The 23,231-nt window shown below is 40.8% G+C and overlaps 2 protein-coding genes across 2 annotated transcripts; one reads left to right on the top strand and one right to left on the bottom strand.

Annotated features, from left to right (window-relative positions):
• Positions 1-2,856: 2,856 nt before the first annotated feature.
• On the bottom strand, positions 2,857-9,971 carry nrbf2b (nuclear receptor binding factor 2b). Its single transcript, XM_080788841.1, has 4 exons — positions 9,775-9,971; positions 8,763-8,847; positions 6,033-6,073; positions 2,857-5,588 (listed from the first exon to the last, which is right to left on the bottom strand). The coding sequence occupies exons 1-4, from the start codon at positions 9,802-9,804 to the stop codon at positions 4,917-4,919; spliced, it is 828 nt and encodes a 275-aa protein (XP_080644967.1). The 5' UTR covers positions 9,805-9,971; the 3' UTR covers positions 2,857-4,916.
• A 4,769-nt stretch (positions 9,972-14,740) lies between these two features.
• LOC308332977 (NHL repeat-containing protein 3-like) lies at positions 14,741-18,980 on the top strand. Its single transcript, XM_080789128.1, has 3 exons — positions 14,741-15,336; positions 15,610-15,812; positions 16,238-18,980. The coding sequence occupies exons 1-3, from the start codon at positions 15,084-15,086 to the stop codon at positions 16,835-16,837; spliced, it is 1,056 nt and encodes a 351-aa protein (XP_080645254.1). The 5' UTR covers positions 14,741-15,083; the 3' UTR covers positions 16,838-18,980.
• Positions 18,981-23,231: the final 4,251 nt, after the last annotated feature.

Genomic DNA, 23,231 nt, shown 5'->3' on the forward strand with positions numbered 1-23,231 from the left:
TTCATTCATTCATACATATTAATTATTTACATGTATATTCAAAATGAATTTAACCAATACAATTTTGTACTCTACTTCAGCTATAGAATAATAGCTGATGTACAAACTCACATGTCACGAGAGAATTTGGAAACATTTACACAGCTTATGTCGGTCCCTGGCACATATTTTCAGATGGGGATCTGCAAACTAATGCCTCCCAATTTGGGGGTCTTTGACATGAAAATGTTTGACGTAATTTTTTCACGTGTAAAGGTTGTCTGCTATGTTAGCCCAGATATGAGTTATCACGAGCCTACGATAACATAGCAGCATAACAATAGGCAGCCACGTACACAAGGTAAAATAGCAATTTTAATATCTTTAACAATCATTTAACATACAGCTAGCATTGTCATTCATGCATCACCAGCAAAGAAAAAGAACAATGCAGTCATGTCATTGAAATCAATATTGTAAGTATTGAGATTCAATAGAAGGAATTGTTTATTTAAACACCAGTTCACATGCGCGCACAGTGCCGCACACTCACTATAAAATGTGACTATACTACACCCTGATTATGTCTGTAAACTCATAATTGACAATTGAACATTAAAAGTTTAAATGAATGACAAACAAAAGATGAATGTAGTTCCCTCTTTACAAAACAAACATCCTTCAACATTTTCTTTTCTCTCTAAGCTGCGTGGCATTATAGTCATTGGACCTCAGGCAGGCAAGTCTGGCACAAGTTTCCTTCATTCATAAAGATGGTGGTGCTCACAGTGCAGTCATTAAAAACAACTGATTTATTCTAGTTCACCCACTCTAGGACATTATGCTCATTTTACTGTTACACTAATGTAAGTGTGGATATGTATATATATATATATTTGTATTTTTGCTGTAGCCTATTTGCTGTGTGTAAATGTAGCTTTTCATCACCACAGGAGAAAAAGTATGGAGACTGAACTGGCAGTGAAAATTCCTATTGAGCAGGTCTTTAACAACACTGTCCTGGTAATTTGTCCTTTGACAACATCCAATCTACAAGCTCACAATGTGTCGCATTCAAGCATAACAATATCCTGCTTCCTCTGTGGCATTTACTGTACCACACACACACACACACAGTTAAGATTGGTTTGAGTGAATTTATGTAATCCAATCCTGGTATTAATAATGTAGCGCCCGGCTATTAATAATGAGCCCAATCAAGTGTTCAATGAGATACAAACACCCCTGATTTTAATTATAGACGTTGTGTAGGGCAGGCCTACTGTATTGCACACCTGAAGTTCATGAATTGAGACAATGAACCCCCTCCTGTTTTGCCTCTATAATTATCTTCACTGAAAATAGATGATCTAGACTCTAGACTCTTGTACTATGCAATTTCTTGACCTGAATAGGGACGCTAGGGTTCACGTGGTTAATTCCATACTGCATAATAAAAATCAAGTTTAATGTTAAGTTATAGCCACATCATTTGAACTTGGTCAATTCAAATTGAGTGATAGCTAGGTTTTACAGTACTTTTTTCAATTAAAGTAACACAATTAATAAACGTTAAATAATTTAGCCACATGTAGCAGTGTGGACTATGGCTGGGCAATATGAACAAAATCAAATATGGACCAAATACCTCTTGTCAGTATTGTGATATATTGATAATATGTGAAGTGAGGGGTGCCCACTGGCTGCCCATGACATCACTCACAAGTGGGGTTCTGTTTAAAGACATAAAAAGTCCATAGATTTTAATTTCTGAAAATATCCAATCTAAAAGCTCATGTGATACTTTCACTATTAGGGCTTTATGGGACAAAGATAACGGGGAAAGATAACAAATATGCCATATAATGATATTACAATTTCCAGACGATATCTAGTCTCATATCACAATATCTATAATATTGATATTGCCCAGCCCTATTCTGGATCCACAACAGCTTTTTGTATCAGTCAAACAATTTTCAATTTACACACAACAAAGTGAAAGTCAGAGTTGCTTACAGAGTAGGCAGGTAAAAAAATATTTAGGCCTATAATGTGTCATGTCATGAATTGTAGTTATTAATATTCCTGACAGCCAATGAAGTGATGTTAGGAGACATGATTTGAAATTTTACGTAGAATATTCCTGTCAAATTCATCAATCGCCATAGCTGCTGAAATCAATGTCTCCTTAAATTGTCCACATACTATCGTCAGAATAGAGATGTTGTGAAAAGCATTGACCAAAGAAATGTCAGCCATTTTGCTCGTGTCATACTTGAGGATGTCCTAAGAGCAAAATGGCCACCATGTGAAGACTGTCGGGTGGAAAGCTTTCAATCTAAAATGGTTACATTTCAGGAAACAATCTCTAACACATGGTTAAATATTTATAAAACCAACAGACACTTATCAACCTGGTATTACTAGTTTCTGCGTCTCATTAAAGGCATTTTTTTTAAATGTAATAATCTGCTATTTATGCATGACACTGTCATATGACAAAGTATAAAATACAGCATTAATTTATGAAGAAACAACAAATATGGAGATACCAGAGTGACAAATGTGCTCAATGGGAATAGAGGAAGAATAACTAGGCCTACTAGTTGGACTTCACTGAGCTTAGACCTTCAGGGCCCCATCTCAACCAGAGAGCCCCTTTAGAAAACAGAGGGGCCAAAGGGCTGCAGTGGAAATCTAAAAGCATATCCAAATTTAAAAAGGAGTTCTTTCTATAATAGAATCAGATCTAAATCTTAGCACAGAGACACCTTCAATGATTGGGAAAGAATGGTTCCGATTTGTACGTACAAACAGCTCTCATTTTGTTCAATTGGACATAAATGGAACTCAAATGAAAGACTGACAGCAGAATGTATCTGGGCTTCTTTCTTTATAAGGCAAAACAACATCATGTTAATTAATAAGCTAGTTAGTTAGCTGCAAGGAGACCAACTAGAACATGGAACCAAAACATTTGCATTGCATTGCAGGACAAACAAATACATTTTAAAACCTGTATTTTCTTTAAATTAAAAAGATAACCATGCTCCTTCACAGATTGGTTAAAAAGGAGCAAAATAAAAACATTAAACTAGGTAAGAAGAGGGAAAAAAAGATGAGATGAGAAGATTAAAGAAGAGATGGAGATGATGAGAAAGCTGTAATGATCTGTGGTTGGCTGTGGTTCTCAAATCTTTTAATTTCAAGGATTCTCATAACTCAGAGAGTTACAGACCTTTAAGGGTCCACCTGGAACCCCATCAAGGAACCATGGGTCCCTGGACTCCACTCTGAGAACCACTGATCTAAAATGACATGGCGACCTGTCTAGACCGTGATCATTCCACGGAAACTGACAAATGTGACACATCAGTTATTGCCATCATGTGACACAGAATAAATCAGACTTAAAGGCTCACACAACTCTCTCTCACGCACACACACAAAGAACGACAACTCACACACACATCTTGCGAGTGGTAGAACTGAAACAGATCAACACCAGTCTTCCAAAATGTCTCTCTCTCACACACACACACACACACACACACACACACACACACACACACAATAACACTTAATTCACCAAAACAAATATTCCTCTGGACAAAGCGAGGGCTTGACTGACTGACAATGTATTAACAGGGAGAGAGAGAGAGAGATAAGAGCTCACTCCTTCCTTACCTCCAACACAGCTCCCAGTGCATTTCTGACCCACTGCTCTTTTTAAGAATCGGTGGGTGCTATCAGCTTTGCAATATCAACGTTGAGTTCCAATACCTCCCAAATATCTATGTCACACTTGTCTATATAAACTGTCTGAGTGTAGAATTAAATATGCCTCGCAATGATTGAATTTGACTGGCTTTAATGCAGTCGACTACAAGGTTTCTAAATTCTTCACACGGACACGTGATGTGTCGTCATGTCAGTGGAACACATTGAAAGAGTTTAAGATTTTATAAACTCAGTGCATCTTGCTATATTCACCAAATTAATTAATTGATTTAATTATTAACTACATTTGTTAAGCGTATCTAGTGATTGTGGTGTTGCTGACCATTTCTCCTCGTCAATAGGTACAGTCAAACACTTTTTTTCCCCCTACACCCAAATGATCTTGAGAAGTATTATTTACAGTCAATCTGTCAGCTGGGTCTGTTTGCCAGCTTTAAGGACCGTCTGCTGAACGCTGACAAACACAATCAAAATACTCATCCCTTTTTTCTAGTAAGTGTCGAGGTCCCCTAATAAGACTACCACCACAGTGGGACCTGAAAAGTGTTCCAAGGCACTGGTTTGTTGATACAAAAGTTTCTGGTGTGTGCATGTACGGTTGCTGCACACAGTTTCAGTCAGACACGGAGCTTTAGCTTACGCTCTGGTCACTTTAGCACTGCTGCATGAGTTATGAGAGGTGTAGTATGTGTGTTTATGTATGCGTGTGCGCTCTCACTTTTTGCAGTGTTCATTACTTGACACAATGCCACAAACGGGTCAAATTGTGTGTAAATACGTCTTCTTGCATTCTGCTTTAATTAAACACAGCCCACAGCCCCATGCTTCTTTTGGCTGTGTGTTGAGTGTTAATGTTTGTCTATATGCTTTATCAAGGCAGTCCTTCTCTACCTTTCCTGTGAGCAGGTCAAAAGCGTGTACCATATCACTGTTGTTGTCAGATGAGAGCTATGCATCAACAAAAACTAGTAAAGAAAAAAAACTTTTTCAACTGAATGAAACCGTGATGTTTTGGGTCGTCCAACACAATGACCCGTTACAACAACCCATTAGCTTACACGGTTACCCTCAAACAGCAGTGATAGGTTTCTTAATGCCTCAAAAAACTCCATTCCATTGAACAACACTCATCCCCATCGATCTTTGTGTGTGCGAGTGTGTAAATGGTAAATGGCGTCTGCCTGTCATTCCATTCACAGCTTATCCCTGTCCAGTAGCTCCTGCAGTTCGTTCTGGATGTCCTCCAGGGGTGGTAGGTCGTCCAGACACAGATCCTCCTCTGCAGGCATCTCCAGCGGCGGTAGCTGCGGGATGGCGATCTCCTTCTTCCCTTTCCCAGTCGTCCCCCAAAGCTCCGAGCACTCCACAAAGTCTGGAGCATCGAGTGCCGCCTCCGAGCGCAGCCGGGCGTTCTCAGAGCGCACCCGCTGGTTATCGGTTGTCAGCCGCTGGTTCTCGCTCGCCATCTGCTGGTTTTCCTCCATCAGCTTGATCACGAGCTGCCGCAGGCCCTCGATGGTGGTCTCCTGCTCCTCCAGGCGAGTCTTGTCGTCTTTGGTGGTCCTGGGGCCAGGGCTCGGCGGGGGGACGGACGGGGGCCCTCCACCGTGCCGAAGCTGCAGCTGGTAGATTAGAGTGTCGTACTCGCGCTCCCTCGCTCCGGAAGGCGGGGCTACACCTGGACAGGCCTGGAGATGGAGCTGGGAGGTGGCCTGGGCGAGCAGAGCCGTGTCGGCGACGGCGGGCCGCGGCGTACCCTGCCGGGTTTTGGTGGCCTCGCGACGCGTTTCCCTCTTCCAGCGCTCCTGGATTAGACGCTGCTGCTTGACGTGGCTGTCCCTCTGCAGCTCCATGGACAGGCGGGCCTACGGAACAGCAAACGTGTTCACCCTCATAAATCATGCCAACCGTAATGGACATTAGTGGTAGAACAGTTAATTGAACTAATTGATTCTTAATTATTGAAAGTTCTTTATTTTATAACATTTGTTGTTTTAGTTTTTCTTTGCTTTTAGTTTTGCTTTTCTTCTTCCTTTATATTAGCACTACTGCATGAGTTTTTTCATAATTTAGATAATTAAGATATAGGGAGAAAAGAGGCTTGATTTTGTCCCTCTTTTCTGTAATAAAAATATTAAGAGAAAGATTTTTTTGTGAAGTAATGTGAAAGTAACTGTTGAACTGTGAATAGGCAACGGCATACATCAGTCAATCAACCTGGACTGTTTACCGACAACAGTGAACCTGCAAAACAAGAGAAATTCCTGCTCACGCGTGCAGGAATTGCACACACGCGCACGCACACTCACCTGCTCACACTGCGTTAACTTCATGGCATCCCTCAGTAGATCTAAAAGTCACAGATAGAGATTTAAAAAAGTAAAAGAGAGAGGGGGCATTAAGAGAGATAGGGGGGGCATAGTGTAATGTTATTACATTAGAACAGCAACAGGCTTGTGCAATAACAAACAACAGTGTTGTGCAACATTGCAGACTGAGGTCATGGTTTAATATTTCACTTACTTTTCACACTTTAATGTCTACTCAGGCTTGTGTGCACTGTGCACCTCAGACAGTTTTTGAGGGGCGCTAGCCCCTCCTATGCACATGTGTTGTGTGTTTGTAGCACGGAATGTGATGCCCACATGCATTGGAAGGACAATAAAAAAAACATGGAAAAAGAAACAGCAGACTAGTAGACTAGTATAGTCTTAGGTTTATAAGAAGTCACTTAATATTTAGACTCATTGCACCAAGAGTATATTGACCTCTAGACTTCTATAAAATTATTTCTCTATCTGCACTAGGGCTGGGCAATATATCAATAACATATTGTTTTTTGTGATACGAGACAAATATAGATAACGTCTGGGATTTTATTTTGTCCATATCTCCCAGCAGTCAATACAGTGAATATTTTAAATGTGCAGCCTTATATTTCATGATCCTAAATAACCCACGTGTGTGTGTGAGCCGAGATGAATTATGTCCTGTGCTGTATAATGTTCCCACTGCCCTTAATTCCATTTGTACACCTACTGTATATGACCAATTAACCTTTTTCTAGTTTACATACTTGACGCTGTTCACGCTTAAATACAGATTCCTACTCAGTACCCTTGTATGATAAGGATAAGTTAACCTCCATGAGTTTAGTCCCGGCTGACACCGATTGGTATTCTGGAGAGTGAACACCCACGTGTGTCCAGTTTTTGCTCCAGGTCCCCCGACCAACCGTATAAGAGATGCTAATGCAGTCAGTGACAGAGGTCCCCCTGTCCAGCCAGCTGTGAACACGGTCAATTGTGTCCGTTGGGCAAGCTGGTGACACCGCCGAGAAAAGTCTAATCAGAGTCTCCATGGTGGTTGGCAGGAACTTTACCACCAGGACAATGCCTTTCATTAATTGAAAGGCAACAACAGATTAACCTAGTGACATACATTAGGATATTTGCTATTGTGATATGGCATAAGTGTAATATAAAAATATAAAGATCGGATTGGGAAAGATTGGTATCGGTATGTCTCAAAATCAAATGATCGGATCAGGAGCAAGAAAACGTGATTGGGAAATCCCTACTTCAAACCCTTAGCATTGGCACAGTGCAATGCTTCATGATTGGGCTAATATAATATGACATTTTAGTCAGAAGAAGGTTGGATATCCTGCTTACAGCTCCATATAGAATTGGCTACTTATAGCTCCTAGGCATAGCAGAAACTAAAAAGCCAACATGTCTAAGAAGCAGACAGTAGTAATAGTAGACCTCTACAGTACTATAGATCCTGAGCTTTAAATAGCTGTGGACATGCCGTACACCTTTCTGTAACCCTCTGAATTGGTTCTCTCTATCTATGAAAATTACATTTAATTTCTTTGATAAAATAATAAAATGTCTGTTTAATGATTTGGGGTTGACATGCAATAGTTCTAGGTATGTTATGGTTCTCTTTGACTTGTTCTCAACCCGCATAGTAGGCTACAGTATATTGTTAGGAGAATTTATTATTTGTGTCAGCGAGGAGTGAGAACATGTTGTCTCATAATAGGAGCTCTGAACAGGGCCAGATAGTTAAAAACCAGGACGGGTCATAGGAGTACATAGGAGTACAGTACACCACGAAGTGGCCTGGTTTAAGAAAATTATGCAAAAACCCACTTGACAATTATTATTGAGGATAAGTCTTATTCCCCAAATGTTGGTTGTCCTGAAAGTACTGGCACTGTTTAGACCTTATTTAGGGTACTCAAGTCAGATCATGGGAGATAGAAACACCACAATCTCGATTATGGACGGTATGTCAGTCCATTGCAACATATTGGTGGTATCATCACAAATAGGCCTATATACATGAACAGAATATGGTTTAATAATATATACGCTGCTATCTACAATAGCATATGAATGTAAACAATACAACCTAATAATGGCATTGTTTTACTTTCTCTGGGCAATCTCAAGTTATTGATAGTAAGGTATCTGTGGTTTGTGAATGAAGCCGCAGGCACAAACCACAATGCGGTATTAAGTGGCAAAGCCAGACATTAGCCTGGCTGCTTGTGTTGTGTATCTCCTAATGTGGACGGTCTATGCCTCCTATTGAAATATGTCTTTGTAAATACTTACACGCTCACACAAGAACAATGATGGTGTAATCAAGAGATTTTGCCATTTATGGATTGTAACGCCCTGTGTGAATTTTGCTATTACTTTTACTTCCTCAGGGATTGCCTAGGCTAGGCATATAGGCAGCCTAGCCCTAGAGACATGTACATATTGTGACTGTCCAAAACTCATTAAACACACCACTCATGCTCATTGTACGTACGTACGTACGTACGTACGTACGTACGTACGTACGTACGTACGTACCACGGTACACGGAGCTGTAAGCTGGATGTTGAAGTGGTTTGCACCACTTAAAAATATATAGATAAAGATGATATGGCTTTCTGCAAGGATTATGTACTTTTTTTCCTTCATTATTTTTTGGGATAAAATTATTTGGAGTGGACCATTATGTCAGCATTAACTGACCTGCAGCTTTGCCATGGCAGGAAATAGCCTCCTCATACTTCCCTGCTGCCAACAGGCGGTCAGCCTTCCTGCACTGCTGGTGAGCCTGGGGAGAGATAAATGGGAGCAGACTGAAATAAGAGAGAGAATAGAACGGTGACAGGAGGGAGTTTAAAATGTAGGAAGGTTTAACCACATAGGCTGTATTCAAATATTTTCAAAAACAGCCGAACACACAGACATTTTGCCTATAAAGACATGCCCAAAACTTTCACTGCATGTGCCAGGGTGAAAGTGTTTAAATATGGAATTAACAAATCACTATAGGCAACTTTTATTTCACAGTACTGTTTACTAAATTATTTAATTCAGAGTCAGACACACAATATGGGAGTGTACCTATTTTCACTTAATCCTAACTACCTACCCCCGGGCCCGACCCAGGGTCCGAGGGAACACATGGCTGATGATCGATCCCCACATAATGTTACATTGAAAGGAAGTACTGTAGGCAGCTGTGATCGAGTTGTCTGTAGTTAATGTTTTACCATGTTATTCACTTTCTGACTGCCTACTTATTACAGCATATAAACCGTTATACTTATATAGCAATACTTTAAGAACAATTTGCTGACCAGCAAAACATGCATGTGGGACTAAACCAAAGGCTACATTATTTACAGCATCTAGCTTCAAGTCAAGATAATAATAATAAAATAAATAAAGGATTCGTCAATGACGTAACAATTAAAGCGTCGTCTAGCGGAAGTGCTTCAGTAACTATGTAATTTCGCCGCTCAACAAAATTACGTATTCTTCTCTTCTCCAACTGGAAAAGTGCAGAATACGCCGTTTTTGTGGCGTGAGTGACGATTGTCGAAAAGGGTGGATAGATCATAGATAGTCAGATACATATGGGTGGATACGGCGACACGTCGATTGTTTGCAACGTCACCCAACGTATCCTCCTTGGCGAGTCAACTGTAGGCTACAGTAACGTTAGCCTGTTATTGCAACATCAACAGAAACTTACGAGGTTAAGAGGGCTGTCCACGACCTCCATCGAGCCGATTCTTCGGGGATTTGAACTACATTAAAGGTGTCTCTGTCCTCAACGGACTGTCGTCCGCCCCAGCCGTTAGATCCTTTGATGGAGTTAAAAAAAATTGTGGACAGTAAATCGACAGGGTATCAGTCGGCCGTCCGCTCCGCTGCTGCAGCACTGTCAAGTGTTCGTCACACAAAATGAAAACTTCCTGTTCGTGGATATCAAAATAAAATCTCGCCCCTCCAAGCCTTTGTTGTTGCTTGCTACTGTAAAATGAAAGTAGGCCATAGATAAATAAACAAATACATAAATAATGTCGTAGGATGTCTATGAATTGATTGCATAGGGCCTGGCTATAACTGGAAACATGACCGCAATAACTTTTTTTGTGCTATTCCTTTTGTTGAACTGATAGTGTACGACGCTGTTTTTATTTATGTTCAATAAACTACCGTATTTAATATTAAAAAAACGTAGCCTACCTGGCCTATTCAAATCATATAGGTCTGCTTTTATTTCTGACAATTTTATTTTCCATATAAAATAAATGTATTCTTCTTTTTAAATACACGGGATTTGTTTGATGAACCTTCAGGTGCAGGTGCGGCGGTGCCGCTCACACACACTGCTGGACCTGTATCCAATTACACGCACCTGCTGCTGCTTTGGCGCGATCAAGAGCTGAGCGAGTTTGAAGGTGTTTTTTGCGAATCCTTTCATAAATGCTTTATATATTCAAATAGACGTTTTGTTTTTAAATGCACGCACGGCAACAACTAAAACTGATACTAAAATAATAGTTGTGGTTCTTAAGTTCTAATTAACCCCCGGAAAGCACTTGAAGTCAGCAGTCCGCAGAACGTCAGGAACAGAGGAATGCCAAGTTGCCAACCCAAATAAATCATGACGGAATGTTTGAAAATACTTATATCCTACTGAGGAGGTATGTACTAGCAGTCTCGTATTCATGTACGTGACAGTATGTGACAGTTAAGTGAGTGAACTCATGGTATGGTGGGCAAACTGGGCATAGTCTAATAAATGAACTAAAGGGTATACATTTCAGTCAGATAACTTACGAATTAGCCTCGTCGTAGGCCTACCAGACTTTTTGTTTCATAGGCTACTTATAGACAGTTCGACTGGAAATATTATATCAAATGTAAATACAACTGAATATATATATATATATTTTTTTTTATATGGACATTCAACCTCACTGGTGGGGATGGGGGTGCAAACCCCCACAGAGGGGTGGGGACGGGGGTGCAAACAGGTGTTTGTTTACCAACCTCCAATCTCACTGACAGCAAGATGGATACACCCAGGAAAATGTATTAAACTGAGCTTTGTGGTAAACTGGTAATAAATATAACTTAAGTTATAGGCCTACTACCTTAAAGACAACCGCAACCTGTAATGAAATGGATAAAGGGTAGGCTACCATCATTCAAATTTCAAAGGCAAAGAAGTCAGATATTAAGTAGTTAAAGTAGGCTATATGTACTAGGTGATGATTTAAAAAATAACTAGTGAACATTTGAAAATGAATGTCATTACGGCATTTGAGTCAAATGTCACGAAAATAATGTGACTCATTCCTGCCTTGAATAGACAGATGCAGTCATTAGGAGGTGTAACTCGAAGTGGTATTACGTGGCAGTGTCCTGCTGATCTTCTGAATCTGATGGGTGAGTAAATTATTATTTTTGTAGGCTACAGGTTTAATGTGTTGCATGGGGCCCTGGGGGGTGGGGGTTGTGTGGTAGACACTAGATGGAGGTATATCACCTCACTGGTTGGCAATGGGAGGCAATGGGAGGAGATAGGGAAGTGATATAAGGAAGTACCTGTACCTGTGTGCTGGTTGAATTGTTTGTAAGTAAAGTTCAGAGACTGCTGTGTAGTGCTGTCTCATTTACTAACGTTTTCTGGATGGCTAGCCATACTTTATCCACTTGGTGGTGCAGTTTGCCATAGTGGATATTGATCTAACCCTGATGACATAATCTTTTTTGTGCAATTATTTCTATTTCCATTAATTTCTAGAATTGAATGAATACTGTAAGAGGCAGTCACGAGGAGGTTTAACTCAGCAGAATCATGGCCTGCCCTGCAGCTCTACTGACTGGTGAGTCAAATATTATTATTGCTGATGTTTAAGTCTTCTGGATGGCTGCTGTGTCAGAGAACTGATTGCTTGCTGCCACTTGCCGCAGTGGACATTGTTCTAACTGTGATGACAATCTGTTTGTGAAGCGATGTGGTTGCAGAGGGCAGACATAGGCCAAATGGTTGAAGTTGATCTGGGTACTGGGGAGACACTTAACTTCTGTTCTGTTCTCAAGTTAAAGTTTGGGAACCCCTGGTTGTAGGATGAGGTTGTTTACATAATTTTTATATTTGCTAGTTCAGCACTGCATATTCTAAGTAAAGAGACACTTTTCTTTAGTACTGTATGAACTTCATGTAGGCAGCTGGCCATGTCTATTGATAGCTCTACCTAGTCAAACGATCGAGATATGTCGCTGATCATGGTGATCAGTGTTCTTTATAGGGATGCCACGATCAGGTTTTTTGTGACCGATCCCAATCACTGATTGTTTTTCTCATGATCGGCAATCACCGATCAGTGGCCGATTGATAATAATAATAACTTTATTTATATAGCACCTTTCTGGACAAAGTCACAAAGTGCTGCACAACAAATTCACAGGAAAATCGAACACATCCACACGGATGCACCACAGCAAATCAAGAACCCACAGTCGAAAGCATATTCAGAGATACAATATAAAAACAATCAGTGAACATACATTCAACGGGGCTGGGGGGGAAATGCTTTTCTGAACAGGTATGTTTTGAGAAGAGTTTTGAAAGATGCGGTGATGAGGTTTTGGGGAGGGTGTTCCAAATTTTAGGGGCACGGACAGAGAAGGCTCGTTCTCCCTTGTTTATACGATGACGTTTCTCGGGAACCTTTAGGAGAGCCCCGTCTGAGGACCTAAGTATACGGGGAGGGTTATAGGGGTGTAGGAGATCTGCAAGATATTGGGGTGCCTGGCCCATTTGTACCTTAAATGTCAATAAAAGGATTTTAAAATCAATTCTAAAAACAACAGGAAGCCAGTGAAGTGTAGCCAGGACTGGAGTGATGTGGTCCCGTTTCCTGGTGTTTGTTAGGAGTCTGGCGGCGGCGTTTTGGACAAGTTGTAAGCGGGAAATAGATTTATGGGTTAGGCCTGTGTATAGCGCATTACAATAATCTAAGCGTGATGTGATGAATGCATGAATAACTTTTTCAAGGTCAGGGACTGTTAAAAATGACTTGATTTTATGGGAGGATAGGATCTCTAGTGTTCTTAGTGACAACATTCAAGATTCAATAATAATTTATTTGCCATGTCAACAAGTTGATAGGAATTTGTCTTGGTTCATACTCAATACAGACAACCATATGTATATACACAAAAAAGAAGGACAGTACAATACAAAAACAAAAACCAGCAGCATAGGAAATTACATTCAGTTTTTTAAAGTGCTATATGCATATACTATGAGTTCAGATGTCTAATGGCTACGGGGTAAGTGCTATCCCTGAAGCGACATGTTGAGCTCTGGATACTTCTATATCTCCTGCCTGATGGGAGGAGATTGAAGAGGTGATGTGCAGGATGGGAGTTGTCTGCAATGATTTTATTTGCCTTCCTAATTATTCTGGTGGAATAGAGTGAGGAAAGTGTAGGGAGGCTGCTGTTCTTCCCTCTTATCTAGTCCCATGTTTTACTCTTCACACTCTTTGTAGTCTGCTTTTATGCTGATCTTGACATGGCTGAAATCATAGTGGCAATGTGACATTACAGTGGGGACTGCTTTACAAGCTCACATCCTCAAAAGTGTCAGACGAGCCCTCCATCGTCGTTTTCCAGTAACCCCAGTTCTCCATACATCTGGCCAGTTCGTTGGTACTTTGCGCTCCTGCATCGCACTTGAGTACATCCACGTATGTTAGCGTGGGACGTCCTCGTGATCGATGCCCGTGTGCTGGTTCCCAGAGAACCAGTTTGCTGGCTGGCAGTTCTTGATGCCTTTGGCAGTGTCCCGCTATAGTCTCATTCTCCTGGCTGCTATTTTCTGGCTCACCCTTGGTAAATCTCTCATACAGAGTCTTGTACTTAAGTGTACTTGTTTTGCAGTAGCCTACTTAAGTAAATGTACTTAGTTACTTTCCACCACTGCTTGTAGATTGGTGTTCAATCTCACTTTTGTCTCTGAGAGGTCCATAACATCAATACATCAGCACACAATATGTCCTCTCTAGTACAAGTTATTTGTCCGACCTGGCTACACCTACTACTATTTTTTTTTGTTTCACTGGTCCATGGTGTAAATTCTAATAACGCATGCACTGTAATAGCCTACAAAAACAAATATTTTCCCATATGCTTTGTTTCTCTGTGTTAAAATATTGTGTTCCAATATGACGCACCACAATAGTATTATGGTGCCATAATAGTATTCTACGCAGGGAAAATAATAACTGCCAACATTGGACTGTGAGAATCCGACTTTTACAGATGGGTCTTACATTACTGCTTCAGTCATCAACAATTTCTGTAGGTGTACATCAAGCAAGCCTGATAAAAGTATCAAACTCTACAAATTCACCAGAACACTGGAAATTACGTCTACTCTTTTAATAAGAACCATTCATTATTTAAGTGAACGTCTCTGTATGATTGCATGTACTGCCCAGACACCCCAATGTGTGTGTGCGTGTGCGTGTGCGTGTATGCTTTTACTTTGAATACAAAATAGATGTACCTGTTCCTGTCGTTCAGTGTACAGCTGTGGGTGAATTGACGCAGCTGAACGCTCCTGCAACAACACGACGTGGTGACGTTGCAATCCTTCTAAAGTAAACCCACGTAATTTCCGTTGGCCCATGACAGTTGTCATGTGTTTTTTGTTGTCGTTTTTGAGAAGAGACGAGTTCTCTGCTTCGATCGGACTATCAGCAGCTTCACATGAAACTGAAATCTAGGCCTAAACGTTTCCAACGGAGTACACGAAATGTTCATGCCGTTGCCGATGTGAAGTTAACGACAGTAGCTCGCTGTTTTCATAGAGATAAAAGCTAGCTAACGTCAGGTTAGCTTTAGTGATGTAGATTGATTGTTATGTGGGACAATCATTAACCATCTCAAAGAAGGAACTAAACGATCCTAACATTTGTATACAATTGCATAAACGGATCAATTAACTGCGAAGTCACCAATTACGATAATCTCGTGATGAAAAAGAGAGGTCACACGTGCTTGATCGCTACGACAATGGCCACGGTGTTTCTTGTCATGATGGTTCTGTACGGCACCATCAACTCTCAGCCTTTTGAAGGCAGCAGCTTCAGGCGGGACTATCAGCTCCTTGGAAGACCCCTGTACAAACTGGACATATCCTGGCCTAAATACCCCGAACTGTTCGGAGGTGATGCGTTTGGAGTGGCCGTGGACCAGTATTCTGGCGTGGTGTATGTGGCCCAGAGAGGTGAATAATAAATCTCTTCTATGTTTTATATTTTATCCTGTGTGTATGCATTTACATTTTAAAGTCAGACGTAATTACATTACATAGTCAGACCTAATTTCCTTAATTAGCAAAACATGCCACTCTACTGACTTTGAAAAACATAATTTGGTGAGACTATCAAGAAAAACATGGAATATTATAACCTCAAATTGAATGGAATGCACATTTTAAAACATATGCCATCAACATTCTATTGCTGTATTTCTATAAATGTTCCACTCTGTCTCTTAGGTGAGAATGTGCCCAAGGTGCTGGTATTCTCCACCGATGGGGATTTCCTGATGGCCTGGAACACAAGCACATTGGAGATGCCCCACGGCATATTTGTGGCAGATGCTGCCTCATCCAATCCCACAGTGTGGATCACAGACGTGGGGAATGGACCATATGGACACTGCATCAAACAGTACTCGCCATCTGGGACTCTCCTGCAGGTTTGTGATGGCTTTATCTTGGATTATTATTTGCAACCCCAGTGTGTCACTGCAAGAAAAGAGAGATTTTTGTTCAGGCTTCACTGTGATGGAGGGGCAGGGAAACAAAATAATAATAATCACACACACACACACACACACACACACACACACACACACACACACACACACACACACACACACACACACACACACACACACACACAAGCCTATGGAATTATGTTGTTAATAATAAGATAAGACTACATGCTTTACTGACAATTGGTATTGGCACTTATGCAGCCAATGTGTTTTGATTTTAACCACTTTCAACCTGGGGTCTCTAATTTGGGCATAGGTGAACAATTTCGTTTTTAGATCTACAACTCGCTGTGACGTGTTATATTTTATATTTCAAGTATATCTACTCATGCTGTCCACTCCAGGTGGTAGGCACACCGGGGAAGGCCGGGTCTGGGATGAACCCACTGCAGTTTGACCAGCCAGCTGAGATCTTTGTCCACAGCTCTGGAGAGATCTACATCGTTGACGGGGACGGAGGGATGAATAACCGCCTCATCAAGCTGTCAAGGGACCAGGAAGTTCTGTGGATGCATGGTGAGAAAGGTCAGGGCCTGGCACAGTTCTACATCCCACACAGTGTCACCGTGGACAACTATCAGAGGGTGTGGGTGGCCGACAGAGGGAACAAGAGGATCCAGGTATTCAACTCTGTCACCGGGGACTGGCTGGGGACATGGGGGAGCTGCTTCACAGAGGATGCGCCATACTCTGTCCGACTAACCCCGGACAAGAAGTACTTTGTCGTCGTTCAGCTCAACACCAATCAGATCACTCTGCTGGATGCACCTCCAGTGGGCGTGATTGGTCAGTGCCAGGTGGTGAGTGTGATCCAATTGGCGGATGAAGTAAAACCCCACCTGGTGGATTTGGATCTGAAGACGGGGGCTCTGTATGTGGCGGAGATCGGAGCCCAGCAAGCCCAGAAGTTTACTCCCTTCAGTCTGGGTGGGAGTTTCCTGTAGAAAGTAAATCTGCAAAATTAATTGAGAAAGTCGCAATATATACCACACTGCAAGAGGTTGAATAGTAGTTGGCTAGTTGGCTTCCTAAGCAAGCTGTTTTTGCAAACGTGGTTGTTTTCAAAGATCTGATCTAAGACTTTAAAACCAATATAACATTATTACTAAAGCCTTTTGCCTCTAGCCTAACGCGTTTGCCTATTTACCGGAGGCAAACCAGAATTTGTCCTTTGCATATTTCACTTGGAATAATAACATAACCACTTGCAGTTCTAGAAAGAGGTTAGAGCACAAACAAAATGTATCACTATGCATGTTGTAGCTTAAGGTATAATTTACACCAGCTGTGCTAAAATCTGTTACTGCATCATCCATATGTACTGTGTCCTGTCCCTAAAAAAGAAGGAAGAGTTGTGGATTTATCATATTATGCTTATTGCTTGATCAGTGTTTAATGTCAAGTTTCTCAACTCTTAAGCCTTATTTGCGTCTTTGGTACATTTTCTCTTAGTAGTGCTTTAGATTTGGTAAAGTGGAGTACACATTGATGTCTCAGAAATGTCATTATCATTACTCAATTTACATTCTAGTTTTTGCTGTGCCCTGCTGGCTGGAGGGTCATTGCCACCGACCACAGTCAGAGAGGGAAAGTAAAGCTTAGTGTTTCTCTGTTAGTTTGAGGATTGGCACATTGTTGTTTAATAGTAGTAGTTTACACATTGTTTAGTGTAAGTGTATAAACTGGGGCAACACATCAATGACTGTCATAATTCAGGATGTTGTCAGATCCTGTCTCCACTGTCCATTTCCCTACTATGTTTCAGTCCCTTCACATACAGAAGCTTTATTTAGCCTACATTACATTTCATTGAAGTATAAGTGTATTTTAAAAAAAGTTTTTTGTTTTCTATGAAACTGAATTGTTTTAACTCTTTATGAGTATTAATGTTTTCATATTTGCAAAGCTTTAACATGAAATGAGTATATATGCCAGAGATGAATTCTACTTGAAGTTGCAGTCAAATAAAACTGTCACCGTTGTAGCACAAACTGAGCATATTGTAGCTTATTGACATATACTGGAGTTCTAGAATCCTGTAATTTATGAAAATATTCTTGTCATGTGGTAACCTACTGTACCAGAGACGGACCCATGATCAATTGCTTAAGAAAAGTGTTCTATATTATTTAGAAAATAATCAGTGGTCTTGTAAACCAGCTACCACAGAACACAGCTTGTAAAGATGATTCACTTGCATGGTCACAACTTGACTGCTGTGACTGCTTAAAATGTTGCAATATGCTTAAATGCCAAACTTATTTAATGATATACAGTATTTTACTAATGTTTTCTAGTAAATGCAGTCTGAAGCAGTGGTCACTTCAATGTGATGATTATGATTATTATATCCGATCATGTCAGGATGACTCATGGATTCTGCATTCTGTCATACCCATTTTATTTAAATATAGTGCCAAATTACATCAAAGTCCATGACGCATCAGGAGAGAAAAGCCAATAGTGTTTCTATTTTGGCTACAAATCCTTGTTTCATCGTTTGATTTTGGTAAAATGTTTGTCCCGACGTGAAAATATATATTCTGTTTTAGAGTTAAAGAGATGGTGAGACCCATGTCACTGAACACTAGCAATTATTACGGTACTACGAGAATATATCTGTTAAACACTTATTTTAACAAAATAATGTTACAGCATTTTTAATAAATGCAGTTTAATTGCCTAAAGTAGAGCAATATTCAGCATTCTTTACCGCTTAACAGTACAGCTTGAGCTAGCACCAATCAGAACATATGGTAATGTAGAACGACCCGAGGGCAAACTATACTTTTAAGTCTCTACCCTCCAATCAATGAATGTCTGACAACATTTTGGGAGAGTGGCCTCTCCATCGTCCATATGTACTGTATAACTGTATAACTTTATGACCGTGAAACCTGCTTCATCTAGATGTTTGGATGAGCATTTTGTATCTGGTATGTGCTGTATGTGCCTGTACACTTTTATATGAGTTTAAAGTTGTAAGATGTGATACATATTGAATATAATTTGCATATATGGAATCAATATTATATTTAATTCTGTTTTTGAAATTTCTGTCTTGGCTGGACACGCAAGGATGGACTGTATTTAAAATAAAACCACTCAATAATTGACCTTTGACTTATTGTATTGGCTTTGAACAACTTCTGTAGATGGGACATCACATTTTAACTGGTAATGAGAACAGCAATGTTTTTACCTTTTTATTAATAATAGCTGATTCAGATTATTTGTTGTTTACTGTTAACAATTTGAAATCCCATTTGCTGAGATGAGAACAATGTAACGGGTCCCTCATATGAGCTATAAGCAGCTGCTTATAACTGGATGTAAAATGGAGTTTGCAGCAAATGTAAGTTAGGAAAATTAGCCTTGTGACTGGGACACTGCTTTCATGTTTGGTCAAAGGCGTCTTGAAAGTAAAACCTCAGTAGCTCTGTTGGGTTAGTGGGTTACTAATGTGACCAAATTTAGAGAGCAACAGATTGTATGCTGGCCATAGACCTAAATGTCTGTTCCTGTGGTTATTGAGTGTGTAGTGCTGCATATTGTATCTCAGTAACTGGGAAAAAGTAGTTCATGTTTAGCAAATTCTCCCCCCAAAAAAGCATGCCTATGTGGTAGATTTTGTCTCATTGCACCACTAGATGGTGGTCAAGTCATGGTTACAGTAATGGTTGGGCATTAAACAAACCCTCAGATGAACTGATGGATGTAGAACTCAGACCCATTCATTAGAAACACTGAGAAACAAATCTAGTGTGTAATACTAATAATCACAATGTAATCCAGTATACCTGCCTCAACCAGTTGGTGCACTTGCTCTTTGTGAGTTGCGAGGACCTGGATCTGAATCTGACTCCCGTTGTCTTGTCTGTGTCTCCCTTCTCTCTCTGATCTCAGTTTCTTGTCAGTCTACTATACACTCTCCTATGTAATAAATACAAAAAAATAGCCACCCCTCAATAAATGTTCTATCAGGAGTAACTAATGAGAACTAATTGTATTTTGTGCAGTTTTACAATTTGCACTGTTTTGGTTTTCCATTTAGTTATATATAATGTATTTATTATTTTCATTGTGATTTGCATTCATTGAAAGATGTCAACATATGTAAATAATATGTGATAAAATTAATTTAACCAGCTAGATCTTAAATGGCTCATTGTTTTAGATATCTAATTAAATTATTTTAATTTACATTTATATATTAACTTTAAAACTGAAGTTAAAGGACCGCTTCATCACTTTTCAACCTATCTTCATATAATAGGTCCTCACTAATAATCATGAAAAAATGGCACAATTATTTTCTACTCGGTCTGTATCTCATAGGAGGGCTGTGGGCAGTTCAGAAACCGTCTTCCAATGACATCATCGATAGGGAATACAAGCTAATAGAAACTGCAGGCTTTCTTGTCTTGAAAAGTTGCAATGCGAAAATGGAAGCATTTTTGTAAAAAAAATCTTGTTTAAAATAAATCTGCCTAATGATGATGTCACTGGAAGACGGTTTCTAAACTGCCCACATCCCTCCTATGAGACACAGACTGAGTAGAAAATAATTGTGCCATTTTATTATGATTATTAGTGAGGACCTATTATATGAAGATAGGTTGAAAAGTGGTCCTTTACTCCTTTAAAGTAGGATATGCTTACCGTAATTTGACAGAATATTTTAGGTCAACAACACTCCACACTCTTTCAGATTTCCTACAGGAGTGTGGCCACTCCATGTTCTGGGAACCATGACAACATACCACACTATAAATGCTCATGTGTGAGGTCCCCTTTCACTTTTCAGCAGCATTCTGTTCATCAGGCTGTGTGCTGTGTGCGTTGCAAGGCCTCATGGTCCACAACTGTTTCCTCACTGACATGCATGGCTGAGAAGCCACGCATGAGGGACTCAGTGGGTGTTCCTGCAAACAGCAAACATGAATTGAATCATAACTCATTGAATAAATGAGAGAGACAGAGCGGGGTCGGATGAGAGAGAGACGGAAGGAAAAAGTAGGAGTGAGAGCTGGAGAGAGGATCTAGATTCTAGACTATAGAAAGGGAAATGTTAAAGTGAGGAGAGGGCTTGGTGGAGAGAGAGAGAGAAGAGGCAGAGACTGAGGGATAGAGGCATAAATATCATCCTCTCACAGTTACAGTAGAGTAGGACACATAGCTTAGCACCACAATGGCGCCATTGTTGGTTTGAGCGGTGCATTACGGTGCTGTAGTGGTCCTCGCACCGGGCTCTGAAGACTCTCTGCTCTCCCCTCTCCATAGACATATTGTAAAATCCCATGCAAACTACAGAACCCAGTTTGATGAGTGGTCGGCTGCTCGCTCGCTGGCTCGCTTCGCTCCGAAGAGTATAGTTATGGATAATAATGTGCTTGAAGCATCATGGGTTCGAACCCCACTCACACGACCTTCGTCCAGCATCCGATTCTCTCTCTTTCTCTCTCTTTCTCTGCTGTATCAGATAAAGGAATGATTCGGGGCTCTTATTGCCAGTTTTTTAACGCTGCCCGGCCTGCCACAGAGGAAGGATTTGGTACAGACAAAAGACGACATTATTCTATGTCCATAGATTCATCTCCTCCCACACGGATCTCTCTTCCTACTGCCCGCCACCTTAGGGTACTGATGACCTGACGCTACACTCCCCAGCTGTCCAGGACGGTCCCGTTGACTCTGTATTGTACAGAGGAATTTGTGTGTAGGAGTCTGCCTATTCTATATGGCGGGACTTTAACACCGACACGCACTTTGTCTTTATCCCTCTGTCCTTCTCGCTCCTTACCTTCCTCTCTCTGTTACACACAGAGAAATACACACATTATGGCACACACACACACACACACACACACACACACACACACACACACACACACACACACCATATCCTACTTCTTTAGTGATGTGCTCAGTGTACTTCTCAAATTATGTCTTTCTTTTATTTCGCTGTGGAAACCTTTATCCTCGGGTTTCCCTGCCTTTGGGGGGGGGGGGGGTGTGTTTGTGTGACGCCCTTTTGTCTGCTTTTAATAATCTTTCTCTGTGTGTATTTTTGTCCTGTACATGTGGCCAGGCTTCCACTAGGGCTAGGCCCTATTCTGCCTCTCTCTCACACACACACACACACACACACACACACACACACACACACACACACACACACACACACACACACACACACACACACACACACACACACACACACACACACACACCCTTTGTTCACCATTATAAGTCTCCTTCTTTTCTGCTCTCCTCTAGAAGCTTTCTGCTATGCTGGCTGTTTTCCCTGACAAACTCCAGCTGTAAGTTGCGACAGAGGGACAGAAGGACACAGGGACAGAGGCAGGGATCCTGGCTGCGTAGGCTGGGCTTTAGTGGTCCTCTGTATGGGGAAAGCCCACGCAAGACTCCCACGCCACTGGACCCACCTTAGACACACAACTAAAGGGGGCATACCACAGTCAATTAAGATGGACAGAATAGGGCCCTTCCTAGTGTGTCACGGTCATTTCGTCACGTATTGTATCGATCTCTTTTGGGCACAAATGAGGTGACGGCTGTCCAATTATTTTAACTACTCAAGCCTCTATACTTTGTCGTATAGCAAATGGCAGAAATTGCCGATCTAACAGCTTGCTATTTTTAAATATTTCTTATATTCTCATTTCTTTTTTCCACCCTTTTATTCTTTGTTTTTGAACATTTTTGTAGGGGATTGTTAGTGTTTTTAGATAAAAAAAACCAAACAAAATATGCAGTAAAATGGAGGTATTTGATACTGATAATCAGCTTTTTGCCTTTCATGCACTAGAAGAGCAAAGCTGTTTACCATGGTCAAAAGTACGGATGATCAATTCACAACTCTCCTGTACAGCTTCCTAGAAGGAGCCACAAACAATAACGGAAGAGTTCAGAGTGTAGAATAGTTTCTTCTTGAGCAATCACCTGATCAAGATGCATAGTAGCAGTTTTTCTATGGCTGCCTGCTTATGTTTTCCTGCTGCCAAATACCCCCAGGGGTCTGTACTTGATACCATACTTTTTCCCTCTACAGTCAATCACTTGGCAGATAATAGCCAATCTATAAGACCACTGTAGATATGCTATTTTCGGTGAATATTTGTCAACTAGGGTGGAAGGCAAGTTGTACTCATGCACGGCTGCACGCGCACACACACACACACACGCACACGCACACGCACACACACACACACACACACACACACACACACACACACACACACACACACACACACACACACACACACACACACACACACACACACTTCTCTGTAAAGAGGAGTGAAAGATGAATAA

The sequence above is a fragment of the Protomyctophum bolini genome (genome assembly GCF_963924005.1).
Source record: "Protomyctophum bolini genome assembly, chromosome: 18".
Classification (NCBI taxonomy): domain Eukaryota; kingdom Metazoa; phylum Chordata; class Actinopteri; order Myctophiformes; family Myctophidae; genus Protomyctophum; species Protomyctophum bolini.

Excerpts from the sequence above, each read along its gene's own strand:
- nrbf2b (XM_080788841.1), bottom strand. The coding sequence starts at position 9,804 with ATGGAGGTCGTGGACAGCCCTCTTAACCTC. Across the intron at positions 8,848-9,774 it reads TGGACAGCCCTCTTAACCTC|GCTCACCAGCAGTGCAGGAA; the intron begins GTAAGTTTCTGT and ends ATCTCTCCCCAG. Across the intron at positions 6,074-8,762 it reads CTGCCATGGCAAAGCTGCAG|ATCTACTGAGGGATGCCATG; the intron begins GTCAGTTAATGC and ends TGTGACTTTTAG.
- LOC308332977 (XM_080789128.1), top strand. The coding sequence starts at position 15,084 with ATGAAAAAGAGAGGTCACACGTGCTTGATCGCTACGACAATGGCCACG. Across the intron at positions 15,337-15,609 it reads GGTGTATGTGGCCCAGAGAG|GTGAGAATGTGCCCAAGGTG; the intron begins GTGAATAATAAA and ends TCTGTCTCTTAG. Across the intron at positions 15,813-16,237 it reads CATCTGGGACTCTCCTGCAG|GTGGTAGGCACACCGGGGAA; the intron begins GTTTGTGATGGC and ends TGTCCACTCCAG.